This window comes from Lipomyces japonicus, assembly GCF_038497905.1.
Source record: "Lipomyces japonicus strain CBS 7319 unplaced genomic scaffold V1514scaffold_14, whole genome shotgun sequence".
Lineage (NCBI taxonomy): Eukaryota > Fungi > Ascomycota > Lipomycetes > Lipomycetales > Lipomycetaceae > Lipomyces > Lipomyces japonicus.
In genome coordinates, this window is record NW_027117826.1 from 154,188 (window position 1) to 178,064 (window position 23,877).

General features: G+C 41.2%; 13 protein-coding genes across 13 annotated transcripts; 8 read left to right on the forward strand and 5 right to left on the reverse strand.

The window, feature by feature from the left end:
* The first annotated feature begins 359 nt into the window (after window positions 1–359).
* On the forward strand, window positions 360–2,439 carry V1514DRAFT_292507 (WD40-repeat-containing domain protein). The gene is made up of 2 exons (XM_066925347.1): window positions 360–537; window positions 588–2,439. Exons 1-2 carry the CDS (start codon window positions 414–416, stop codon window positions 2,198–2,200), a joined length of 1,737 nt encoding a protein of 578 aa, XP_066783985.1. The 5' UTR covers window positions 360–413; the 3' UTR covers window positions 2,201–2,439.
* Window positions 2,440–2,767: 328 nt separating this feature from the next.
* Window positions 2,768–3,686, forward strand: V1514DRAFT_37294 (Vps51/Vps67-domain-containing protein). Its single transcript, XM_066929994.1, has one exon. The coding sequence runs from the start codon at window positions 2,927–2,929 to the stop codon at window positions 3,650–3,652; it is 726 nt and encodes a 241-aa protein (XP_066783986.1). The 5' UTR covers window positions 2,768–2,926; the 3' UTR covers window positions 3,653–3,686.
* Window positions 3,687–3,719: 33 nt separating this feature from the next.
* Window positions 3,720–4,277, reverse strand: V1514DRAFT_342202 (uncharacterized protein; the record flags this gene model as incomplete). Its single annotated transcript, XM_066929090.1, has 1 exon — window positions 3,720–4,277. One exon carries the CDS (start codon window positions 4,275–4,277, stop codon window positions 3,720–3,722), a length of 558 nt encoding a protein of 185 aa, XP_066783987.1.
* Window positions 4,278–5,483: 1,206 nt separating this feature from the next.
* V1514DRAFT_279404 (RNA polymerase Rpc34) lies at window positions 5,484–6,577 on the forward strand (the record flags this gene model as incomplete). The annotated part of the gene is made up of 2 exons (XM_066925011.1): window positions 5,484–5,713; window positions 5,782–6,577. The coding sequence occupies 2 exons, from the start codon at window positions 5,484–5,486 to the stop codon at window positions 6,575–6,577; spliced, it is 1,026 nt and encodes a 341-aa protein (XP_066783988.1).
* A 143-nt stretch (window positions 6,578–6,720) lies between these two features.
* On the forward strand, window positions 6,721–10,940 carry V1514DRAFT_329194 (uncharacterized protein). The gene is made up of 3 exons (XM_066927303.1): window positions 6,721–7,129; window positions 7,397–9,848; window positions 9,910–10,940. Exons 1-3 carry the CDS (start codon window positions 6,917–6,919, stop codon window positions 10,590–10,592), a joined length of 3,348 nt encoding a protein of 1,115 aa, XP_066783989.1. The 5' UTR covers window positions 6,721–6,916; the 3' UTR covers window positions 10,593–10,940.
* A 244-nt stretch (window positions 10,941–11,184) lies between these two features.
* V1514DRAFT_319428 (uncharacterized protein) lies at window positions 11,185–11,969 on the reverse strand (the record flags this gene model as incomplete). The annotated part of the gene is made up of 2 exons (XM_066925937.1): window positions 11,185–11,447; window positions 11,588–11,969. 2 exons carry the CDS (start codon window positions 11,967–11,969, stop codon window positions 11,185–11,187), a joined length of 645 nt encoding a protein of 214 aa, XP_066783990.1.
* A 319-nt stretch (window positions 11,970–12,288) lies between these two features.
* V1514DRAFT_37352 (TAFII55 protein conserved region-domain-containing protein) lies at window positions 12,289–14,340 on the forward strand. Its single transcript, XM_066929995.1, has 2 exons — window positions 12,289–13,409; window positions 13,478–14,340. Exons 1-2 carry the CDS (start codon window positions 12,561–12,563, stop codon window positions 14,147–14,149), a joined length of 1,521 nt encoding a protein of 506 aa, XP_066783991.1. The 5' UTR covers window positions 12,289–12,560; the 3' UTR covers window positions 14,150–14,340.
* Window positions 14,341–14,941: 601 nt separating this feature from the next.
* On the forward strand, window positions 14,942–15,595 carry V1514DRAFT_329199 (complex 1 protein-domain-containing protein). The gene has a single exon (XM_066927304.1). The coding sequence runs from the start codon at window positions 15,117–15,119 to the stop codon at window positions 15,393–15,395; it is 279 nt and encodes a 92-aa protein (XP_066783992.1). The 5' UTR covers window positions 14,942–15,116; the 3' UTR covers window positions 15,396–15,595.
* Window positions 15,596–15,624: 29 nt separating this feature from the next.
* Window positions 15,625–16,472, reverse strand: V1514DRAFT_292526 (60S ribosomal protein eL33). The gene is made up of 4 exons (XM_066925348.1): window positions 16,363–16,472; window positions 16,216–16,293; window positions 16,043–16,151; window positions 15,625–15,981 (listed from the first exon to the last, which is right to left on the reverse strand). The coding sequence occupies exons 1-4, from the start codon at window positions 16,379–16,381 to the stop codon at window positions 15,864–15,866; spliced, it is 324 nt and encodes a 107-aa protein (XP_066783993.1). The 5' UTR covers window positions 16,382–16,472; the 3' UTR covers window positions 15,625–15,863.
* A 703-nt stretch (window positions 16,473–17,175) lies between these two features.
* Window positions 17,176–18,432, forward strand: V1514DRAFT_305604 (peroxisomal biogenesis factor 11). Its single transcript, XM_066925657.1, has 2 exons — window positions 17,176–18,085; window positions 18,150–18,432. Exons 1-2 carry the CDS (start codon window positions 17,544–17,546, stop codon window positions 18,310–18,312), a joined length of 705 nt encoding a protein of 234 aa, XP_066783994.1. The 5' UTR covers window positions 17,176–17,543; the 3' UTR covers window positions 18,313–18,432.
* V1514DRAFT_292532 (uncharacterized protein) lies at window positions 18,353–20,179 on the reverse strand. The gene is made up of 2 exons (XM_066925349.1): window positions 19,945–20,179; window positions 18,353–19,848 (listed from the first exon to the last, which is right to left on the reverse strand). The coding sequence occupies exons 1-2, from the start codon at window positions 20,148–20,150 to the stop codon at window positions 18,468–18,470; spliced, it is 1,587 nt and encodes a 528-aa protein (XP_066783995.1). The 5' UTR covers window positions 20,151–20,179; the 3' UTR covers window positions 18,353–18,467.
* A 189-nt stretch (window positions 20,180–20,368) lies between these two features.
* V1514DRAFT_329203 (uncharacterized protein) lies at window positions 20,369–22,073 on the reverse strand (the record flags this gene model as incomplete). Its single annotated transcript, XM_066927305.1, has 1 exon — window positions 20,369–22,073. A coding segment is annotated over one exon (1,410 nt), but the record flags the coding sequence as incomplete, so codon positions are not given.
* Window positions 22,074–22,185: 112 nt separating this feature from the next.
* On the forward strand, window positions 22,186–23,843 carry V1514DRAFT_329204 (isoprenoid synthase domain-containing protein). The gene has a single exon (XM_066927306.1). The coding sequence runs from the start codon at window positions 22,429–22,431 to the stop codon at window positions 23,629–23,631; it is 1,203 nt and encodes a 400-aa protein (XP_066783997.1). The 5' UTR covers window positions 22,186–22,428; the 3' UTR covers window positions 23,632–23,843.
* The last annotated feature ends 34 nt before the right edge of the window (window positions 23,844–23,877 follow it).

Consider the following 23,877-nt stretch of genomic DNA (forward strand, 5'->3'; position numbering starts at 1 on the left):
AGCTCTATTTATATAACGTAACATTTAAGGTTCGGGACGAGGCCAAGTTACCCTGAAATGTTGTATTAGGTTAGTATTATATAATTATGTGGGCTCACGAAGTCTGCGAGACTACGACATAATGATACAGTAAAACATATAGATATCTCTATACAGCAATAAATATTATGCTTAAAATTAGTCCTTGAACTAGTCTTGATATATGTCGCATGTATTTGCAGCTTTTCGTACCAATTGTGTATATGTATGCGGAAAAAAAAAATCACCAAACCCAGTTAACTGTGGGAATTTTTTAGGTTTGCCCTTTTGGGAGTTATTAAATTGGGACAAAAAATTTTGTTCTTATTGGTGGATGTTCTTCGACTACCAAAGATCTGTAGCAAAAAGCTATTCATATTTTTTGGATTAGCATTATGGTTCTAAAATCGACATCTACCACGAATAATACAGTGTACCAGATCTCTGGTACTAATACGTCTAGGTCACTACCCGACTGGGTGGCTCGCAAACGACGACGAGACCTGAGAAATGATGCTGGTATGTAAATTACGAACACAAGTGGAGCTCATCACTAACTACAGAATTAGAATATAGTTCTCGAATAGAATTAATTCAAGACTTTGAATTTTCAGAGGCATCAAATAAAATTAAGGTCTCTCCAGATGGTCAATATGCCATGGCTACCGGAACATACAAGCCTCAGATTCATGTATACGATTTTGCTGAGCTTTCACTTAAGTTTGCCAGGCACACGGATACAGAGAATGTTGATTTTATTATATTGTCCGACGATTGGACTAAGTCAGTGCATCTTCAAAACGATCGGTCAATCGAGTTTCACTCGCAAGGCGGCATTCACGCACGGAGCAGAGTGCCCAAATTCGGCCGTGCGTTGGCATACAGGCCAGATAATTGTGATTTATATGTAGCAGGCTCCGGAAATGAAGTCTATCGGTTGAATATCGATCAAGGCCGATTCATGAGTCCGTATGATCTCGGTGACGACATTACTGGTGCAAATTGCATTGACGTGAATTCGGCTCATGGTTTGATCGGTGTCGGCTTGGAAAACAACACAGTACAGTTTTGGGACCCTCGAAGCAGATCTAAGCTGATCCAAATGGAAATTGGCGGTTCCGTTATTTCGAACTATGAGGTTGGCGGCGGCATCACTTCACTTAAGTTTAATGATGACGGATTGTCACTCGCTGTTGGTACCAGTGCGGGCCAAGTCCATCTTTACGATTTGCGAAGCTCGCAGCCGTTATTAAAGAAAGAGCAAGGTTATGGTCTTCCGATCAATAATCTTATTTGGCTTGACGCATTGAGTAATGAGAGTGAAAATGGGCCAAAGTTGCTTTCAGCCGACAAACGAATTGCCAAGATTTGGGACGCGCAAGATGGAAAGCCGTACACGGCCATTGAACCGTCAGTAGATATTAATGACGTGACACACGTGCCCGGAACTGGTTTGTTTTTTCTGGCAAACGAAGGAATGCCGATGCACACATACTTTATTCCTTCTCTTGGACCTGCGCCTAGCTGGGCAACGTTTCTTGAAAACGTTACTGAAGAACTCGAAGAAGCACCGGTTACTACTGTTTATGATAATTACAAATTTGTTACCCGCAAGGAACTTGCTGCTCTTGGCCTCGGACATTTACTCGGCACGAACGTGGTCAGAAGTTATATGCATGGTTTCTTTATTGATATAAGATTGTACGAACAGGCCAGGCTTATTAGCAATCCGTTTGCCTATCAAGAGCACAGGGAACGGGAGATTAGAAAGAAAATTGACAAGGAACGCGAATCACGCATCAGGACGTCATCGAAATTGGGTGTCAAGGTTAACAAATCTTTGGCTGACAAGTTGGCAAAAGCTACGGAAAAGAAAGCGAAAAAGGCTGAACGAGAGGCGCGGTACAAGGCAAGAAAAGCGGCCGAGGCTAGTGGTGAAGCTAATGACGGGCAACAAGATTTTGAAAACGAACCTGATGAGAGGCAAACTGATGCCGGTCTTATCGATAACCGCTTCCAGAACGCGTTTGAAGATCCTGACTTTGAAGTCGATGAAAACACGGTTGAATTTCAACAACTTAACCCAACAAAATCTACAAAGACATCCCAGACTTCCAGGAGGGATCTGTCAGATGAAGAGGACGATGCTGGATACGGTAATGACGATAATGACGACTATTAGAGAAACAAAAACTGCATTATTTTTTACGGCGTTCTTATTATATTGTAAATTTTTTAATTGTTTTAACCAATTTTCATAGTCTAATGTAAATTATACTTGTCGTTTTTTAATTATTAGCTGGTGTTTGACATCTCTCGCAGGCGTACTTTGGAGAACATGTGCGCTTGTGTTGTGTATAACATAGCAAATAAGCCTACGTACGGTATTCGATAAGCTCAATAAGAAAAACCGGCCAGCTTACAATGACTCAACATTTAGTCCATGTTTTAGATATAAACTTAATAATTAGAAGGATGAAGGAAAAAAGAATAAACGAGAGCAATATTGAAAAAAAAAATTTTAGCGATTGTTAACTCTTTGTTTATTTATTGCTCAGAAATGCATCATTCATTGCAAGCTTGTTGCAAACTTGGTCGTACTAATGTCATTATTAACAATTAAAAATTTTGCAGATTGACCCAATTCAATTATCCAAATCTCATTGGGTTAGTTTTAATGATAAAATTGGGTTTCTTTTTTACATCTTTTTTGCTCCAACAACAAGTGTCTCTGAAGCCAAGCCGACAACTTTGATTTCCTGTGATCTAATGAGGCGACGCCCGGTAGGCCGGGTAAAATGTTACATTAAACTCAATTGAGGACGTACGACCCAACACATTACTGGAAGAAATAATTCCGTCCATTGATACATATTAATATATTTTCATCGCAAAGTTTAGCTCTCACATGTCAAGGTTACCTGTATCTTCTTCAACTTTTAACTTGTCTTCGCCACGAGTGTCGGTAGACGCGACATCATCACGAAGCTCGACCAGAAGCAACGCGGCTGCTCGGCGGACTGCGCTGCATGAGTTTTATGCGCTCAATCATGATCGCTACACGGCAGGAGTTCCGCCATCTGAAATCGATCGACCGAATTTTCAAGTTGATGATTGGGTTGATAAATTTGTTCGACAACATGGACCCAAGGCAGTACTAGAGAAGGAGAACAAGTTGCTGCACGAGATTCGCACGTTAGACGGCGAGGGCAAAGCGTTGGTGTATGACAACTATAGTAAACTGATCTCAGCTACGGAAACCATTCAATCAATGAGAGGAAACATGGACCCTTTGAAGCCGACCACTGAAGCGCTAGAACCTGCCGTGGCTCATATCGCAGAAGTTTCAACTACATTGATTGCTACATTGTCAGAACGCAGACGGCAGAATGCTGTAGGTGATTCCGTGAGCACGTTATCTGCAGATGATAAGAAGGAACTTTTAGATACTATCGTGCGGAGTCCGTACTGGTTACGTGAATTGAAAAGCAAGGGCGAAGATGATAAAGCTAATGCAGCATGGCAAAACTTGAGCATCGTGCTTGACAAGTTAAAATTAGTCAAGGGCATTGACAAGATTAGAGAGTCGTGCTTGGCTGCAATGGAAGGACGTGAACCTAGTGAAAATGTATGAAAAATAATTATATTATCAGAAGCACTGAAGAACATGCAAAAATTTATGATTTATAACGGTGTTAATGTCAGTCATTTTTGATAATCACACAACCAGGTTCGATATTTCCTGTGTGTTTGCATTTTGGAAATATGACACCTCCACGTTTAGCTTCTCCATCAGCATCTGCGAGAATTGGTACGGAATCTTTGGTTTCAGACCGAATTTGCAAAAGGTCAGCATCAAGAACTTTTGCATCTTTAATCCATGACTCCTGTTCGCGACGGATTAATTCTTGAATTTTTTCAACCTCTTTTTCGATATCGTCGAGATTGCCCGCACCTGACTTTGCATGGGTAGACTTGTAACGTTCGATCTCGTACAGAACTTGCTCGCATGGGATGTAATAAGCTTTATGAAAAAAATCTTCAGGTTGATCATTTGAGCGGGTCAATAAAATATAATCTCCAAGGAATCCTCCATGGACCAGAAAATCGTTTTGCCGGCGTGCGATTTTTTGGATCGGAAGTGCACATGAACCTGGTGAAAGATGATGTTGATTATCCCGTTTAAAGAAATTGACAGGGTATGCACCTGCTAAGCTGGTAGTTATTGTCATGAGAAGAGTGATATTTTTGAGATTCATTTTTTATTTTCTTTTTGTGTTTAATTTTTGTACACTTGGTGGTATATAAATTAGTTTCGAGAAGTTGGCGAGGACCGCGTATCAAAGAAATAAGGAAAACACACGCCCAGTCCGAATTCAAATTAGATATTACATTACAGCACCAAGCATCAAATTGTGCGATTACGTATTAAAAAAAGAAAATCACTTAACTATATTAATTATTAAATTTGAGTGAAGTAAAGAATTAATGCAGTATAGCAAAACGTAAAAGGCAGTGCAAGCTGGCTCCTAAAAGACACATTAATTTACAAAGCATAAGCAAAAATTTTGAATTTTGAATTGAAGCACTTTCAGAGGGGTTAAAAAATAAAACATTAAAATTGAACTAATTTTCGAATATTGGCCAAAGATGCCTTTTCAATATTGTTAATAATTCATCTCCTTTTATCCGTCTTCTTTAAACTATTAAATTTACACCTAAACCGTTGACTGAGCATTGACTAGTATTGCATCCATCGTATATATATATAACACGACGCCATATGTTCAAAAATCTGGTCCATGCGTTGAAGGAGAGTTATGTCTCATCTATTAATTAATCTTGCCATAAAATTTTCTTTCCACTTGCTATTTCTTTTGTCAATTTTAGGCAAGCTAACCTGCGCACTTTAAACTCAATGTTGATCCCTAGGTTTGCGTATCAAGTAACGTAGGCTTGTTGCGTGCGATCTCGTGGAATAAGGATATTTCAATGCATTAAAAGCGAGCGCGCAAGAACAAAACTTCAATCAAATTTATTTCGAAGAGAGCAACAAAATTATATGCAAAACATAAATCTGAAAAGGATTTACAAGCTCATTTATTATTTAGGCCCTCAATCAAGAGAAATATCAAAATTTAATTTTTGCCGAAAAGTTAAGATGTATACACGCCTGCAATGACATAAGCGATTGTGTAATCCAATAACTATTTTGTTACTGTGAATTGTTACCTCCCATTTCTCCCCATATTTAAAAAAAAAACTTCAACGTTCAACCGTGATTTCTCGAGTCAACATTCAACTGATCTGCAAAATAAATTAATCACAGATGACGGTACCTATATGACCTTTGAATAATGCCACCAACAAGAGCTCCGAAGCGCGAACCGAGCGCAACCACACCTTATTCAAGCATGCCTTTATCACCTCCTGGCTCTTTAGCATCACCGTCAGGGTCAGCCATGATGCTTGACAACATGTCAAAACCTGCTCAGAAGATGTACAATAAAATGATGAATCTGCATGATGCAGGGTATATATACTCGCAAGGCGAGCTTTCTGAAATGGTTGGGATTGCTGATCTCATGAAACTCATGGAGTTGATACAAGAAAACATGAATATGGGATTATTGAAAATGGTGCGGCAAGGAGATGAGCTTTGTTACCAAGCGATAGATAAGGCAGATGCGGAAAAGTATGTGAAAACGATTTATGATTTAAAATATAAAATTTGAAGAAGACGGTCTGCTAACGACTCGACAGGGTACAATCGATGACCAAGGATGAGGCAATGGTGTATTCATATATTGAAGCTTCAGGAACAGAAGGTATATGGACAAAGACGATTAAATCAAAGACAAACCTGCATCAAACTGTTGTACAAAGATGTTTAAAAAGTTTGGAAGGCAAACGATACATTAAAAATATCAAATCGGTAAAATACCCAACGAGAAAGATTTACATGCTGGCATCGTTACAACCATCGGTAGATGTGACTGGAGGACCATGGTTTACGGATTCAGAACTTGACACTGAGTTCATTGGGAGTTTGCTGTCCATCATATTTCGGTTTATTGCTTCAGAGTCCATGCCGACTGAGGATGACAAACCATTGGCTGCGCCGACTCATGCAAAGCCCAAACGAAAGTCGACCAAGGCAATCGCGAAACCAAAGCATGAAGTGATATATGACCAGCTTGTGTTTCCGGCTAATTACTCGCAGTATCCGGGTATCAACCAGATTCACGAGTTTGTGCAGACGTCTGGCATCACGACCGTTGATCTGGCGCAGTCTGATATAAAGTCACTGCTGGATGTTTTGGTGTACGAGGGCAAGATCGAAACTGGCGATAATGGAATGTCGTATCGATCAGTTCCGGGAGCGACACCGGATATTGGCGGTGGCGGCGCAGGCGCAGACGAAGGCGACATGACGACGATCTGGGATTTCTTCACGGAGACGCCATGTGGCCATTGTCCAGTTTTTGACCTGTGCAGGGAAGGAGGACCGGTAAATGCGGAAGAATGTATATATTTGGATGAATGGCTTGTACAGTAAATAAAAAGCATATGTTTGTTGATTAGTCAGATCCCGGTGAATGCTGACAGCGGCGGGACCGTTTTCTCGCTTGCGCCGCTCGCTGTGTTATTTACTTATTGTTAAATTGGTTTTAAGTTAAATTAGGCCCCGTACTAGTCAATTGTAATTGTTATTGACTATACTTGTTTGAACGTCGACTCCCCCTGGGTCGGTTTTTTGGGACCGCGCTGTCTGTTCTACTTTTTGTTCCTGAATTGTTATTTGGTTTTTCCCGACTCTCCATCGATCCATGTCACGGTTCCGGACGTCGTCTTGACAACTAGGAAAAAAAAAAACAGTACCAACAACAACAAAATTATGCTGCTCTCCAGACGTGCGGAGGCGCCAGCAGTGGCTTCACCTGGTTCCTCCCCGCCGGAAAACGACAATAACACGGCCAAGCATTTATCCGACCAAGGTCTCGAAACAACACCTGTGCAGGCTCTCTGTGCTCACTGTCATAAGCAGCTCGAGAGTCCGACTATCAGGGCCATGAATTTAAATTTCCATCGTGATTGTTTTGTTTGTTCTGTGAGTTGCTATCTTCTTCATCTTCCTTATACACTTTTCGTTTTGCTTTGATTGAGTGCAATCACTTCACTTTTTTTTTTTTTTTTTTTTTTTGGGCTATTGTACAATGTTCAACTTCTTGATTGTTTAATAATTGTCGCGCTGATAATGTTGCCCGTTGTTTGCGGGTCACCGCGATGCATCATAAGGCGCGACCAAGAATTGCATTGACGTGTTACGGATCTATAATATAATATTCGCGGTTGTGATCTAACATTACTGGTTTAGGATTGTGGCAAGTCTGTGTTAAACAGGTTTTTTCCTTTTGAAGTTTTAGACGAATCCACTCATTCTAGCAAACCAATACCCCTATGCGAACGAGATTTTTTCAGGCGAAAGTCTCTGTTGTGTCATGTTTGCGACGAAGCACTGCGTGGTGACTACGTTATGGCGGTTGGTCACAAATACCATCTTGAACATTTTACCTGCTCGATATGTCCCCGTGTTTTTGGTGCCAATGATAACTACTATGAACGCGACGGCGCTGTTTATTGTCACTACCATTTTTCAACCTTGTTTGCAGAACGATGTGAAGGATGTCATCGGGCGATATTAAAACAGTTTATCGAAAATCTTAGAAATGGCAGACATGAACACTGGCACCCTGAATGTTACATGATTCACAAATTTTGGAACGTCAAGATTACTGACGAAATTCTCACATTATCGAATCATGATGCGGAATCACGTATTTGGAAAGATGAAAGTGACTTAAGCCGGCAAGATTTAAAACAACAACAGCAGGCAGTCGAAAATCAAGTATATAGAATATGGACCGTGTTAAGTGGGTTTGAAGAAGTGTCTGCTGCTTGTATTTCGGACATGTTGCAGTATGCTTCCAACGGCGCCACCACTGATGCCGTATTGGCAGCCGGCAGATTGATTTATCGAGTTCAGGTTTTGTTTTCGGCAATCGATACTCTTCGGCAAAATTACCGAAAGTTTACAAAATCAGTCGGCAAATTACCCAAAACACTATGCAAGACCATAGTTAACTTTTTGACTACCGTTCCCGGTGGTTTTAATTCTGAGTCAAGCTTGACCAAGGATCTTCTCGATCTTGTCACTTCAATAGCTCATTATCTCAAACTGTTGATCCAATTTGGTCTTGACACCGCACTCAGCGTGGACAAACAGTCACCGGTGAAGAATGCGGTAAACAACTTTTTAGACTACCTTTCATCTCATAATTCCCCACCCGCACTCTCTCGTTCCACACTGATACCAGGCATTACTGATCAATGCGTGGCATGTAAACGCGGCGTGGAAGAAAAATGTGTCAGATACGTGAACAAAAATTTAGATGACAAGCGAGATCGCAGGTACCATCTTGTCGATGAATGTTTTAAATGTGGTCAATGCTCGAGGTCACTTTGTCAAGCGATTGAACATGCTAAATTTAGTGAGGTACAAAGGTTAATCATGTGCCCAGACTGCGTTCTCAATAATGATCATGACGATGGCGATGCTCAACCTGGATTTGTTGCAGTGTCGAGGCTTAGTCAATATTCGTTTCTTTTAAAGGTCGCTCTTCAGAGAGTTTACAGGCGTATTACAGATGATGATCATGCGAACCAAGATGGATTGCATAGGGCAGCGTCCACCGATAAAATTGAATTAGTGGAAGGTTACGTCAACACGCTTACCGACATTCGACGGCTTCGGTCATCTCGATTCAAGAGGGCCATATCGGATGCTACTGGAAAGCAAGCCCGGCGGGCAAAGACTGATCTGCATAGTTCTCAAAAGGCTGAAGGATCGTTGTCACCATCATTGTCAATCTCTGGCAAATTTGCTGATAAGAAAAATATTTCGTCTCCTCGTCAGGCATCTCACAACAGCATGGGCAAGAGACTGGGTTCCATGTCTGATAAAAATCCGCCAAGCCCAGAAAATTTGCGACGTGCGTTTACGACGCCTACTAAATTTGATCATCAAGAATCATACACATCAAGTCCGCCATCTGTCAGCAGAACTGATATATTGTTTGGAGAAAAATATCTCACATTAGATGATATTCCACGAATTGTAGCTGCCGAACAAGCACGGGAACAAAGGCCTAATGCTTTCCGTCATCAGAGACAGTCTTCTTTGGCACTCGGTAGCGGCCCTGTGCCAAAATTAGTTTCTACTCCGACGGCTAGTCATCAGATTAACGCTAGTGAAAGTTCGGTTCGTCAATCGGTTGACGGAAACGCAACCGCGTCTGATAGGAAGAAATCTGCCGCGTCGTTAGCACATTCGGTGGCCATGAGTACCGGCATTGGGAAAAAATTCTTTTCGGAGCTGGAATCCGCTGATTATTTTCTTGTTCGTCATCTTGCCGCTGTTGAGTTGCAACCGCTTTTACGTGATTACTTCTCGGCCAACGAACTTTTAGAAATTTTATCTGAATCCGAGGCAAATCCATCAAATGGTACTGGCAATATTAAATCTAGCTTTTGGGAAAAATTTGGCAAGGCTTTTTCGAAGACTACTGGTGGGTCTGGCAATAATGCAACCACTTCTTCAAAACGCAAAGGTGGTAATAACTCTGCTCAGAGTTTGCCAGGAGTTTTTAATGTTGCCCTTGACGTGCTTGTTGAGCGTAGCGGGACGGAATCCACATTAGGAGTCAGTGCTGGCAGGCTAAAAGTACCTGCATTCTTAGACGATTGCATTTCTGCAATGAGACGAAAAGGTTAGTCTTTTTTTTTTTTTTTGGTTGGTGATGTACCATTTTTTCTAACGCTTTGGACTAGACATGTCTGTTGAAGGAGTTTTCCGAAAGAATGGAAACATTCGAAAGCTCAAGGCACTTTCAGAACTAATTGACAAATCCGTAACACAAGGCGGAGCAGGATTAGGTATTAATTTTGATGCCGAATCACCAGTTCAGCTTGCTGCATTGTTAAAGAAATTTCTTCGTGAACTTCCAGATCCGTTACTCACGTTTAGATTGTATCGTGTGTGGGTAATTTCTCAAAAGATTCCGAATGATGAAATTCGGAAAAGAGTAATGCATCTGTCATGTTGCTTGTTGCCACGATCAAACCGAGATTCTATGGAAATAATATTTAATTTCTTGAAATGGGTTGCCTCATTTTCTCATGTGGATGAAGAATCAGGTTCCAAGATGGATATTCACAATCTTTCCACCGTCATTACTCCAAATATTTTATACTCTCCTGATAATGGTCATGATTACATTGAAAATCCTGCTTCGCCCACGCGGATCGTGCCTGTCACATCTGACCAGGAAGAGCCGTTATCGCAATCTCAACCTGTTGGTGGCATAGCTGGTGATAGTTATTTTTTGGCAATTGAAGCTGTCAACGCATTAATTGAAAATCATGATGAATTTAGTGCGATTCCAGAAGACATTTTCGAAAGCATGCAGAACCAAGTACTAAGTACCACTTCTTTAACTGCAACTACACATTAATCTTGAATTATTTTTTTTTCCTTCTTTTTTTCTAAAAAAACTGTAATATTTATATGGTCGGGAAAGCATTAATTAATTGGGGGAAATTATTCATGTAATATTTACACATCTTTCCGTGTTGGTATTTTTTTTGTTTTGTTTTGTTTTGTTATTTTTTTGGTATTTTTAATCTGCTTATTGCCTGGGAAATTTTCTTTTTTTTTTTTTTAATTTTTTTTTTTTTCTTCAAAAAAAAAAAGGATTGTATTGTTCTAATGGTTTCGGCAAAGTATGTGTATGATAATTATTTCTTGTACTCTATAACATAATTTTTATTATTTATCAACGTGCTTGACTTGGATTTTTTTTTTTTTTTTTGAAAAAAGATATTGTATTGTGTATGCAAATATTGTTATATTTTACTGTTCGTGATCTTTCGCAATTCAGTTAAAAGAAATGTAGCATTGCGCAAGGTTTTTTTTTTAAAAAAAAAAAAAAATATACATAAAAAAATATATTTTACTATTATACAAGTCCAGTTTGAATGTAAAATAACCACATTAATGATTTTTTTTTAAAAAAAAAAAATTTGTTATATTATCAGAATCGTTACTCATCTGGTGATTGTCGTTTTACGACCGCCGCCATTTATCGGACCTTGGTTTCGACCGAAACCGGGTTCAAATTTCGGACCTGGACCACCTTCAATCTCAATTTTTTTTAATCCGTTCGTATTATTATTATTATTACTAGTATTGTTGTTGTTGTTGTTATTGTTATTGTTGTTGTGGTCAAGATCTTGTGATGACTTGATGTCTAGCACGGTGCCATGAAACCTGTCCTCTTGTGTATTCCGTATTTGCCTTTTTTTCAATCCTATGTTTGTACCAGAAACAAACCAAAAAGATAATCATTAGCATTTTGAATTCAAGTAACAACTCGAAAGACTTTTTTTTCAAAAAAAAAAAAAAAAAAAGATATTAAAAAAAAAAGATTCAAATTGATTTAAAACATACCTTCTACCAAATTTTCACCCCCGTTTATCTTTGCAAAATCATTATTAACCGTACCGCACCATTCTAAAAACTGTTGCAAGCCTTCGTCTTCGACATTGTCATCGTCGTCGTCGTTGGCATGATATTCATGTTCATCCAATATCCTGCTTGGTCGTAATCCGCCAAGCGACTCGATCGCTATTCTGACGTCTCCAATCACGAGTTCTTCGCGACCGCACAAGTTTGCATTTTCCAGGGCCCGCGTGGTTATTGCTCCCAGGTACCTGACGGTAAGGTCTGCCACCGTGTCCAGCACGGACGGTGCGCATTTGTCGATGCCGGATAACCTCAATACCTGAGCCGTGCTTATTCTAAGCAACGAAAAAAATAAATCTGAGCTCATTTCAGAAATTTCAAGCATGTATATATATATGTATGTGTAACTATAAAAGGGCTCAACGAAAGTAGGTTAAGTGATTCGTGCGTTGTTCGAGCTGCCCAAATGAGTGAATGATTTGTAAAGCACGAGCAAGTCTTTTTGAACCGAATGCCTTTGTCAAGATCGGCGAATTGTGTTGTCAGCAATCATATGATTTATTTCAAAATGGTTGTAATTAACTTGTTGATGTGAGATGATGTCGATGCTTGTCCGTGACTTATTGGTTCCATTGACATGAGTTGATATATTGGGTTGACTATTGTTGATTAAATGCGCACTCAATTTAATTTAAACAGCAAAATACGTTTCACGTGAACACGACAAACGACCATTTCATTTACTACAAAAACTAAACAAAAAACAAAAAGCCATCAACAAAAGAGATCGTCTAATTGTATACAGAATACCCAATTCGGGGTTAATGTTTATAAATGCCCGGTTCATTTTTGTTTAGGTCGAGCAGCAAACAACTAGAGAGCTTGGAACAACACGAATAAGCCAATTATAAAATTTGACTGAATAATTTGCTCGCCCAGAACTCTCTGGCCTTGCATAATGATCAGACTGAAGCTTCCCAAGAAGGAAAAAGATGCGACGTCTGGAACAGCGTCAACATCATCAACGCCTGCAGCACCGCCTGCAGCAGCACCGTCAACGCCATCGTTCAAGATCAAGGTCAAACAACCCAAAAGGTCAAAAACCAATGCGCCCAATGCGCCCAATGCGCCCACTGCAACCGCCACTTTAACAGCAGCAGCAACAGCAGCATCACCTAGCATTGGCAATGCCGGCACATCATCAATGCCCCGGATTTCAATCAAACCACCGATTCCGGGACCGTCACGGCATGGCTTGCCCCGGATCCGGGTCAAACCTGTCAGGCAGCCCGGCCAGGGATATGATTCCGAAGCACCAGATCGTGAAGACGATCCGTTAATTGAGGAGGGATTAATTTTCCGATTTGAAATGGATAGATTTTCGGTTGAAGAACAGCAAGTGCGGGAACCATATCTCGAAATCTTGCGAGACGCGGTGGCGAACCAGGGATCACAATTAGGACAAGTGTGGATCAAATTTAAGGATTCACGGCATGCGATGGTTGGTATTCGGGACAAGATGTTTTATGCAGTATTGGTTGACCTCCCGGCAGTGATTGAAACCCAAAAGACGCTCGATCGCAAAAACATTTACAAGGTTTCGGATATTTGTCAGATGTTGATAGTTTTGGATGAAATAAAATTAGAAGATCAAGTTTTGGGGTTTAAAAGCAAGATCTTGCCAGATGAAGAGTTACGCAAGCCAGAAAACAAGGGCAACAGGAAGGAAGAATTGCCATACCCACACGGAATCACGCCGCCCATGAAGCTTGCGCGGTCAGAGCGGTTTAGAAAAATAACCTTCAAGGCAAGTTTAGTTTGGCGTCATCTTTTTTTTTTTTTTTTAATGGTTCTAATCTTAATTTTTTTGGTTAGGTTAACAACGAAGGTCCCAAGATTAAGATGCCGCTGTTGCCAAAATTAGTCATACCGCGATCAAAGATTCGAACTGCAGAAAAAGATCAAACAATTAGCGAGGAAGCAGATAAAGATTTTGAAGACTACGAAGACGAAGAAGCCGAAGGTGATGAGGCAAATGAAGGCGGTCGCGGCGAGCTAGATGAAGAAGGACAGCAACTACATGACGGCGATGACGGTCAACCAGGTCAAACTCGCACGCGCGAAGATAGTGCGACGCCAAGTGAGGTTGACGTTCCATATAACATGCTGGGAGCTTACGGCCAAGCCGAGGGTGAAGATGAGGAAGGATCGGTTGCGGACGGGGACGAGATCGAGTCCTTGTTTGGCAACGAATCAGATGAAGACGAAGACGAAGATGAGGATGAAGATGAAGATGATAACGAAGATGGCGAAACCCGGAAACGAAACAAGGTCGACGAAGACGATGACGAGCAAGCTGAAGCTCGGCATCATGAAGAGTTGCTCAAGGAAGAGATTGTCGAGTTGGAGAGCATGATTGCCAGCAAGGAACGCGACGCCGCAAATGCTACGAATCCGATATTACGAACCAGATTTTTGGACGTTGTCAGCAAACTGAAAAACGAACTCGAACTGAAGAAGGAAGAATTGACTGGAGGACAGGAGTGAATAGGCAAACATGTTGAATAGTTGTTGAATATAAAAAAAAAACAGGATATACCATCTTGCGCACTTCAAAGATAGCAAAAGAAAGGAAAAATTTTTACGGGAAGGGGTCTGAATTACTGAAAGAAAATAGATATGACATCTTAACCAGAAATAGTATCAACAATCCGTTATGTCAAGCATATGCACTTCGTGTTCATTACGACAGAAGAGCAAATTTTATCTCCCCCAATGCTTTCGATTAATCCATCTGCAATCATCTTATCCATTTGAACATGTATGCTTTCTCGCAACAATTTCACACACGTAATAATCTAAATATCAAAATGCTTATTTCGGAAATTCTCAGACAACACAATCGACGATTTGATTGTCGTACAAAACCATGACCAATTTCGCTGTATCAATCAACTTAAAATTTCTTCTGCCAGGACATTATGGAGCAAGCGAATCTCACGACAACACTAGTTTGAATATATTCCGACTTGGTTTAAGCTCAAAGCAGTCATGCTCTGCATATTGCAAAACCTCCTATCACATAACCACCACACGGAGTATCATATATCAGAACCACTCTATTCGGCATCAGAACATGCGACCAAATAAAAATTCTTTTCTGGCTTCAACTTCAATCCAAAATCCACTCATCTTATATCCCCCCACGTTTCCAACATTGTATGATGCCTGCGGCATACCCTAAGCCAGAAAGTTAGTTAACTATGTACGAGTACAATTACATAATACTTATAGTAATCTTATCTCCTTTGGAACGATCGGACATAAAGGCAAGTTGCAATTCGTGTCGCCATATGCACACATATATATATATTAGAGCTACTGTAGACAAAAAAACACTTGCTTCAATATCTTGAATCTTATATAGCCAGTCAACCTGGTCGAGTTTCGGTCACATTTTTATCTTCACACAAAAACGCAGCAAGGACATCGCAAAGACACAAAAAAAAAAAAAATGTCATCACAATCAACTCAGGCTGTCGTGCCGCTTTACAGATCACTTCTTCGAATGTCAAAGAATTTTGGTTCATATAATTTTCGTGAATATGCCCTCAGAAGAGTTCGTGACGGATTTCAAGCTCATCGAGCTGAAAAAGATCTTGCCGTGATTGAACAATTAGTGCTCGATGGCAAGGCGCAATTGGAACTTTTGCAAAGACAGACCACGATCAGCAAGATGTACGAATTCAACAAGACAGTTGTCGAGACCCAGCCTAGTATTAAGTACGCTTGAATTTTTTTTTAAAAAAAAAGGAAGTTGACAGCAACACGAATGTGGAATTAGAGTGGGATCATATGACGAGCAACGGGGTTCATTCGATAACAGGGAATTAGTTTTGTGTAGCATGCGTGTTGTATCGGTGCATTTATGAGGTTACAATGTTTAACGTGTACATAATCTGATTGATTAAATATAATAACCATCTCATCAAATATATATATACCATAGCAACAGTTTGGAATTAAAAAAGAACCAGAAATTTCAAATTTTTTTACTTGCATTATTTTGTAATATATTACATACATTCAATTTCAATTTTTTAATCTCACCCATGTCCATCCATACCCGCAGCACTGTACAAAAAAACCCACATGTGCATGTTGGATTAGCATGCGCATTGGATTCTTTTTCACAAATGCCTTAATCGTACCAACTGCCGACATAAGACTATGAAACTATAAAAAAGAAAAGAAAATGAATTTAGATGTTTGATGGGTAGAGCATGATTCTGACGGAGGCACCAAAGGTCTTTGGTGGGAGGTTGGAACGGAACTTGGCGCGAACAGCACCGGAGTTGCCATGAGCACGGGTAATCTTTCTGTAAACGAAAAAAAAAACCAGTTAGCAAATGAAAAACATATATACAAGTGAATACGAACCCCCAGATGACTCTAATCTTGGAACCCTTGATCTCCTTCTTGGCTCTGTAAACGTAGGCAACACGCTTGCCGAAGTAGAACTGAGCGTCCTGTGGAGTGGCAACACCCTCTGTTGATTCCAATTAGTTTAAACCGTTCATACTTAATACTTCAACACATTGTCATGCACATACCAATCTGGATCAAGGAAACACCGGGGTGGGAGTTTCTCTTTCCCCGCTGGTGAGCGAGGTGCTTGCCCTTGACATACACTGCAACAACCCTGTTAGCCAACTAAACCATGCAAACACAACCATCAAAACTATTCATGATATGCATACGTCTGTGAGATTCCGTCATTTTTCGAGTTGGGTGGTATGAAGATGCAAAGAGTCGCAGTTCACGTTGCTGGATTGTTCAATGTTGATGGTTTCGACGCCGGCCGCGCTTGTTCGATGCCACCGCTTCCCAGCCATCAACCGCCGGCGGTTTTTGTCAAACCGTCGCTGCCGCTGCCTGGCTGTGACTGCTTATGCCTCAAATGTCAGGGTTGTGCCCTACCTTCATTTTGCCGCGCGCAAGCCCTAAATGAGAAAAAAATTTGCCTAGGGCTCTTGTTCGGCCCCTGAATTGGCGGACGGCTATATAAGGACAAGGTCGCCCGCCCCTGAAGGGCTTTTTTTTTTTTTCTTCACGACGTACTTCAGTAAGCAACCCCCTTATATGGTTTATTATTATACGCAAAACGTTTAGATGGCTAACACCCTCTGCAGTAGGATCATTTCTATAGGACACGTCTTTCTTTGAATTTTTCAAAGAAGCTACATAATCCAACTTGGTTGATGAGTTACGCACCTTCATGCCCATGAGTGAGGCTTAATTTTTCTCCCGACAAACAGCGGCGTGGTTTCGGACCTTGGTTCTTTGGAATCTTGGATTGTACTTCGTCGTTTGGGGTCCTCTTTTGCATTTTGCACAGTTTTCTGGCAGATGTAGAGGGATATGCGATGATCTCAACCCTTGTGTTTATGCCTCTCCGAAGGAAAGACTTTGGGCGGGCGTGAATGGTAGTCTGACAAGTTTGATTTTCTTTTGTATTTAGCAATATAATATTTCGAATCAATAATTTGTAGTTTAAGTCATTCATTAATCATGTTTATTAGTGTTTTGATGGCTTACCATCTGTCGATTAGTTTTCCAAGCTTTGTTTGTGTAATTGTCTTGAAATTTATTGACAAGAGTTACAACGAACTCAAGCTTTGGTTCATGCTTCTCTTCATCAAAATAAAAAAATCGTGCTCCTAAAACGATGGTATGAATTGTTTCGAGTTGCCGTAATCTGCCTCGAACGCTCGCTCCGTATGCATCACGTGCTCGGCCGAAATTCCGCTCGTCCTTCCCCGCCATCGTCGGATCAACTAGCAGCCAGTCAAAAGCCCACGTCGTTTTCGCCGGTTGAGTTTTACCCGTTCACAGCCTGAATCGCAACCATATCATCATCATCATCATCATATTAATCATTATGGTTGCAGACGCACTGATCTACCATCCTTCGATCTCGCACTTGCTGCGGTTTTTTGACACCACGGTCGGTCGCGACAAGCTCATGCGCGTCGTGCAATACTTTGCCCGGTTTTATCTCGCATACTTGTCGCGCACCGGTGGTGCAAAGCTGACCATTGACGCATGGCGCGTGCTCATGGGCCAGTTTTCAACTGCCAGGAAGATCCTGCGCGTCGGCAAGCCGTTGCAACATGTCAAGGCCGCCGCAACCGCGTTCGACAACAAGACTGCCGACGCGGTCATCAGGTATGCCCAAGTTGGCAGGCAATTGGCCTACGCGGCATACTTGTCCACTGATGCGCTGGTATTGCTTAATGGTACCAAAGTTTACGCTTTAAAAAACCCTCAACGGATTCAGCGCTTGTATTACAAATTCTGGCTGGCGGGCATCATCTTTAGCGTGTCTGGCACGGTCTACAAACTCGTTGGCCTTTCGAAACGCGAAGCCTCGCTTGCAAAACAGTCAGAAAAGGATTTTGCGGCCATCAAGAAAGTCAAAACGTGAGATTTTTTTTTTTCTTTTTTTTTTTTGGGCCTTTTTGGAGACTAACAACATGAATCCCAGCGACAAGGCGAACACGACTCAGCAAATCGTGCTCGACGTGCTCGACTCCTCGATCCCGCTTTCTGGACTTCAATACATCTCCATAGACGATGGCTTGGTCGGCATTGCTGGGATTGTTTCCAGTTTGATTGGTGCTACCGCTCAATGGAAGGCTACTGCTTAAATTCATAATGTCCTTGTACTTTTGTCTTTTTAAACTTTTGGGATCGTCAATTTCGTCATTATTTATTGGTTTGTACTTTACATGTATGTGTTACTTTAAGAATTTCTTTAAAAACAACAAAACCCCTACGTCTCAAAAAAAAAAAAAATAAGTGACTATGCATCCACCACTTCTCCGATATTGTTGAACATCATGCACTTTGCTCTCTCTGGTTGGTTTGAGATTTTAAACACGCAGATGTTATCACTATACTCAACCACGACTGCATCTTCTTCGATAAACCATATATCTTCTATATGCTGTGTCCACAGATTAAACGGGAACTTTCGGGACAAGCATGGCGCCTGTGATTGTTCCAATTCCTTTTCAATAATCTTTTGCCGGCAATTTTCAAACGTTTTGTCAGTTGCCGGTGGATCAGTTATGCCATGTTTCGTAAGAGCTTTCATCCATTCATCATTTAAGGAGATTAACCTGACTGAATGCTGCCATGCAACCAGCATTTTCGAAGTCGATTCCGAAATTATAAACCGATACATGTTTGGATTCGAATTCGGAAGGTCTACCAAGACCTTGCCCACTGAGTCATCATTGCCTAATTCCTCGTCGTCATTATCATCTGTTTCTATTTCCTTGTTGGGCCACCTAAAATCGCCATCTGCTTGATCGTACACCAGCTTGAGCTGGTGTCTCCCGCCCGCGCCTTGCCCACCCGTGCCGTCCACTGTGCGGATGCCGACAAAGTATTGCCCACCTTGTACCGCAACAGCTTTCTCTAGCGGCACGTAGCAACTCTCATGGATCATGATCAACGCGTGAAAATATTCCCATACGCTCTCTCGATCGCCTTCGTCATCATCGTCAACAGCCAGGCTTCGAATCACGATGGTCTCATGCCACCCGCGAAGCAAAAGTGCCCTGTCTTGCGCTTCCAACGCAACTTCGAGGTCAAGCCTGTAATGCGGCAGGTCAAGTTCAGTGCCGGTTTTAAGGTCGATGGCAAGGAGTCCTCCAAGTCGTTGACTGCCCAAAACAAGCATTTCTGCCTTGCACGAGATCGCTAGCGAGTGAATCGAAGAAGGGTATTGCTTGGCAAACACGCAAGTCAACTCCGGCGGGTCGGGCGTTGGGAAATGTGATTTGATTTGAGGTTCGTCATCAAGCGCCGAGAGCTTGTATACTTCCACGTAGCCGATTTGATACGCAATGGCTAATGATTGGCAATCTCGTGACAAGACAACCTTGGTGGCCCGTCGGTCGGTCGAAGTAGCGAGCACAAATGAGTATGCCAACCGGAGTCGCTCAAGCTTGAATTGGTACACGCGAATCGTGCGAACCGGGAACGGCAACGTTCTGGGATCACGATACATGACAACATAGGTCTTGCCATCGTTTGAATGAGTTGAACATTCAAAATGCGGATGCCGTCTGAGCCATTCGGAACCGTCGATATGATATTTTAAAAAAAATTCAAGCCCGATACTTTTTTGACGCAATAAATATTGATAAAAATTGTAAATATTATAATCACTATGCCTTTTTTTCCAGCAAAACCAACCGTTAACACCAAAAGATCCTTGCCAAAATATTTTTGAAATGAAAAAAAAAAATAAAAAAAAAAATTGAACTTACTCATTAGCCAACAAATCTAAAAATCCATCCTCGCGACCGGGTTCAAGTATATGGCTTTTGATATGAGAAGCAAGAACATGACCAATCCTGGTTAACTGGCGCCAACGCTTGCAAACTTGCGATGTGTTAAGGAAGCAATGCGAACCCAGATATGAAAATATAATAAGAAGTGTCTCGTTGGGTAAGTCTGCAATGGATGAAAACATAGCATGTGTTAACGTATGCAAAATTGTACCTTGAAATATTCTTACAAAGATCTCATCTGCGGCGGGGTCAAATGGACAATGGCCAAACGCGTTTACATTGTTGGAAAATAAAAGTTTGAACAAAAAACATTTAGACTGACGCGTAAACAAGATTTTTTTACTTTGCTGCAAATGACTTGATTTTATAAATGGCAGTAGGTATAGTGTAGTTGGACAACTGATGGTTAGAACATATAGTTATATTATATATCATGAATATGTTGTTGGAGTACACGTCCGTTATTTTTAACAAACAAACAAACAAAAAAATTAAACAACCAAACCATCAACCATCCATAAATTTATTGTTTCCCACCTTTTTTATACTCTTGTTCTGAATGATAAAATTTCCCTGTTGGTAGGTGAACTTGTAACTTCACCCCATTCTGAGCATATACTCTTAATAAGCGTGATAATTTCATCCTTGCGTTGTGACGTGACAGGCTTTCGTTTTGCTTCAACGAAATTCAAGTGCACGACCATATGCTTTTCAAACGCTTCCTTAAATGCCTTGGCCTTTTGTGTTTGCAGGTCAGAATCCTGAATGGTCCATTTTAATTGGAACGATTTAGGTTTCGCATTCCGTTTTATTGTTTTACCGGTCGATGAGTGAGTTGTACTGAATGATCGTGAAGACGAACTCATGGCCCTCCTTCGCTTCTCCCGTTCACGAGTAACCATCGAATCATACTCAGCATCACTCACAATCTTTAGCAACATTTTTTGCTTAATTTCAAACTGCTCATCCGCAGCATTGGCAAAGACTTCACTTCGGAGAAGAACCAGTTTTTCTTCGGATCCAATTTCGTCCAAAATTTCATCCAAAAACAGGTCCGAGTGAATCTTGGATTTAGTGTCCACGTAATCCACAGTGCCTGTTTGCGGCTTGGGAAGATGCTCATTAAACGGTACTAATTCGTGAGCGGGAATGGAATCAGGATCCTTGAATTCCTGCTTGTTGATTGACATGTCAAACCTAGACGACCGCACGTTAACTGGAACGAATTGATCATTATCCAAATCTTTCTGGCCATTATTGGCCACCTTGTTCATATTTTCCTTTTGCATCTTCCTCCTATTTTGAAGCGCGGTTTGGAATGCGATCCGGTTGACAAATTTTGAAAATGCTGGCTTTTTTAATGGATTTAATTGACTCGTAATGTCATGTACTTGCTGTGGAATCGGCGTAATTTGTTTAATCGTGCCAGTACTGTTGTTATACCTGCCCTCGTTTTTGCGAATCGGAAGCGCCATGTATTTTGCCAAATCGACAGTCATTAAGTATCGATTATCTTCTTTTTCGTCATTAGATGCTTCCTTGGCAAGTCCCTTGAAATATTCCAGATCAAGTTTCGAAGCTCGTTCAGGAGGCGCAGCAGCATGTTCGTTATTAATGTCGGGAAAAAATTTTTTATATGGGCTATTAGATTGAATTCTAGATTCATTTCTGTTTTCCGTAGCAACCTGTTTATCCTTGCTGTCTGCCGAAAAAAGTTTTGAAAATTCTGGTTCGTCTTGAAAAAGGTCCTTGTTGGATGTCTTGAGGTCAGGACTTGATAAAAAATCGGATTGCTCGCTTTGAGTCGGATGCCAATTGCCATCTTTTGCTTGAGATAACTTGACATCTTTTAATATAACGGACCAATTGTATCCTCTCATTGATTTTGTCATTGAATGCGTATTGTCATCGTACAGGCATCTCGCTGTCGAGAAATTTCGGTATCGTGACAATCGCATTTGTCAACTCCACTTATGAATAATTCTTTTTTCTCTCTCTCTTTTTTTTTTTTTTTTTTTTTGCCTCCTTTAATTTTTTTGTTAAATTATTTATGAAAATTATTGAAAGGTGTGTATTCTATCTCGTACTATATGATATTAACAAACCTGTCCTCGAAAATTAAAAAAATTCCGAGAATTACCCTGCCTGGTTCATAAATTGTATGCTAATTAAACATCCAATTACATACTACCAAAATATATATAAACGAGTTCTTTTTTTTTTTTTACACAGTACAACAAAATAATCAATTTCCCATAACTGTAGCCTAAATTGACATATCATTAATTATAATTGCAAAAATTTGAATCCTTTTTTTGAATTGGTCAGTCCTTGCTCGCGCAAAAATGAAGTTGCCGCACGTGCAGGGCTCAGCAGAAATTTACCGATTAGGGATTTAATTCTGATGCCCATTACTTGATTGGAAACAAAACAGACCAATTTAAAAAAAAAAATAAATAAATGGTTCTTTCACAAAGAATTGCGTTCAGGGCTGCTAATGCAGCAGCAGCCCGGTCAGTTTGTTCACGGCCGCACGTACGTTGCTCACGTTTGACTCATTCCCATTCGCATTCAGAACAATCAACTCACACCCACACTCACACTAACACTGACGCTGATTCGCATTCGCACGCGCATTCACATTCACATTCTCAGCATCATGAAGGCGTGCCGCGACCTGCAGATAGGGCGGACCCGCAACGAATCGATGGCACGAGTCCGTTAGTTGAAGATTCGACTTCAGGGTTATCGTTAGAGAAGGCAAGGCAGTATTGCACTCAATTGGTTGCAGATGGGGATCAGCCTTCACGTATGATAACCGCATTCATTCCACCGAGCGCGCGTGATGCGCATCTTGCGCTGGCAGCATTATCCATCACCCTGCAACGGGCGGTATCGCCATCCATCACGGCATCTGCCGCAGTCAGTCGCATTCGCCTGCAATATTGGAAGGACACGGTATCCAAGATCTTAAACGGACAAGCACCACCTTCCGAACCTGTCGCGATTTTGTTGTCACACGTGGTGGCAACGTCATCGACGTCGTTATCTAAGGGATTTCTTCGAAAATTAGTGGACACGAGAACGTCACGTCTTGGTGATCCGCCTTTCCCAGATATCGCATCTCTTGCCGAATTCGGTGAAGGTGCGTTTGCTACTCGCTTGTATTTGCTGGGTGAGGCCATGCCGGTCGACCGATCCCAGATCTTGCCGTTGGAGCACGTGTATTCTCATATTGGTCGGGCCGCTGGCGTGGCCGACGTCTTGTCCGACCTGCCAACCGCAATCCAGACAAGGGGCCGGGTGACGTTGCCTATTGATGTCATGGTTAAATATGATTTAACCGAGGAAGACATCTTGCGTCGCAAGGACCGCACCGACGCCCAGTTGCGGCATCGCTTGACGGATTGCGTGTTTGAAGTCGCCACGCATGCCAACGATCAATTGATCACTGCCCGCACGATGCTGGCAGAGATTACGCAGGGCAAGAAATTGAACGACGCCACGTTTGCTCCCATGCTGACTGCCGTTCCTACCAAGGCATGGCTTGAAAATTTGGAAAGATTTGATTTTGATATTTTTAACGACAGGTTGACAGGCATGAGATGGAAATGGACGTTACCGTGGAAATTGTACAGGGCGTATATGAAAAAAGTTTTTTAGTACATATATGAATATTATTTTGTCACAAGTTTTGGGAGAATTGAAGTTAAACGAAAAACGACCATATGCCATGCACTTTGACTTTAAAATAACCATTCGGATTTGTTTTTATCCGCATAATTTTTTTTTCAAAATATAATTAATTATATGTACCAAAAAAAATAAGTAATTAAATATTTCCAACGTCACATGTTAAGAGCAATCAATACCTGTTTATGTAAAGTTGATAGTCGTTGTTACGTTAAT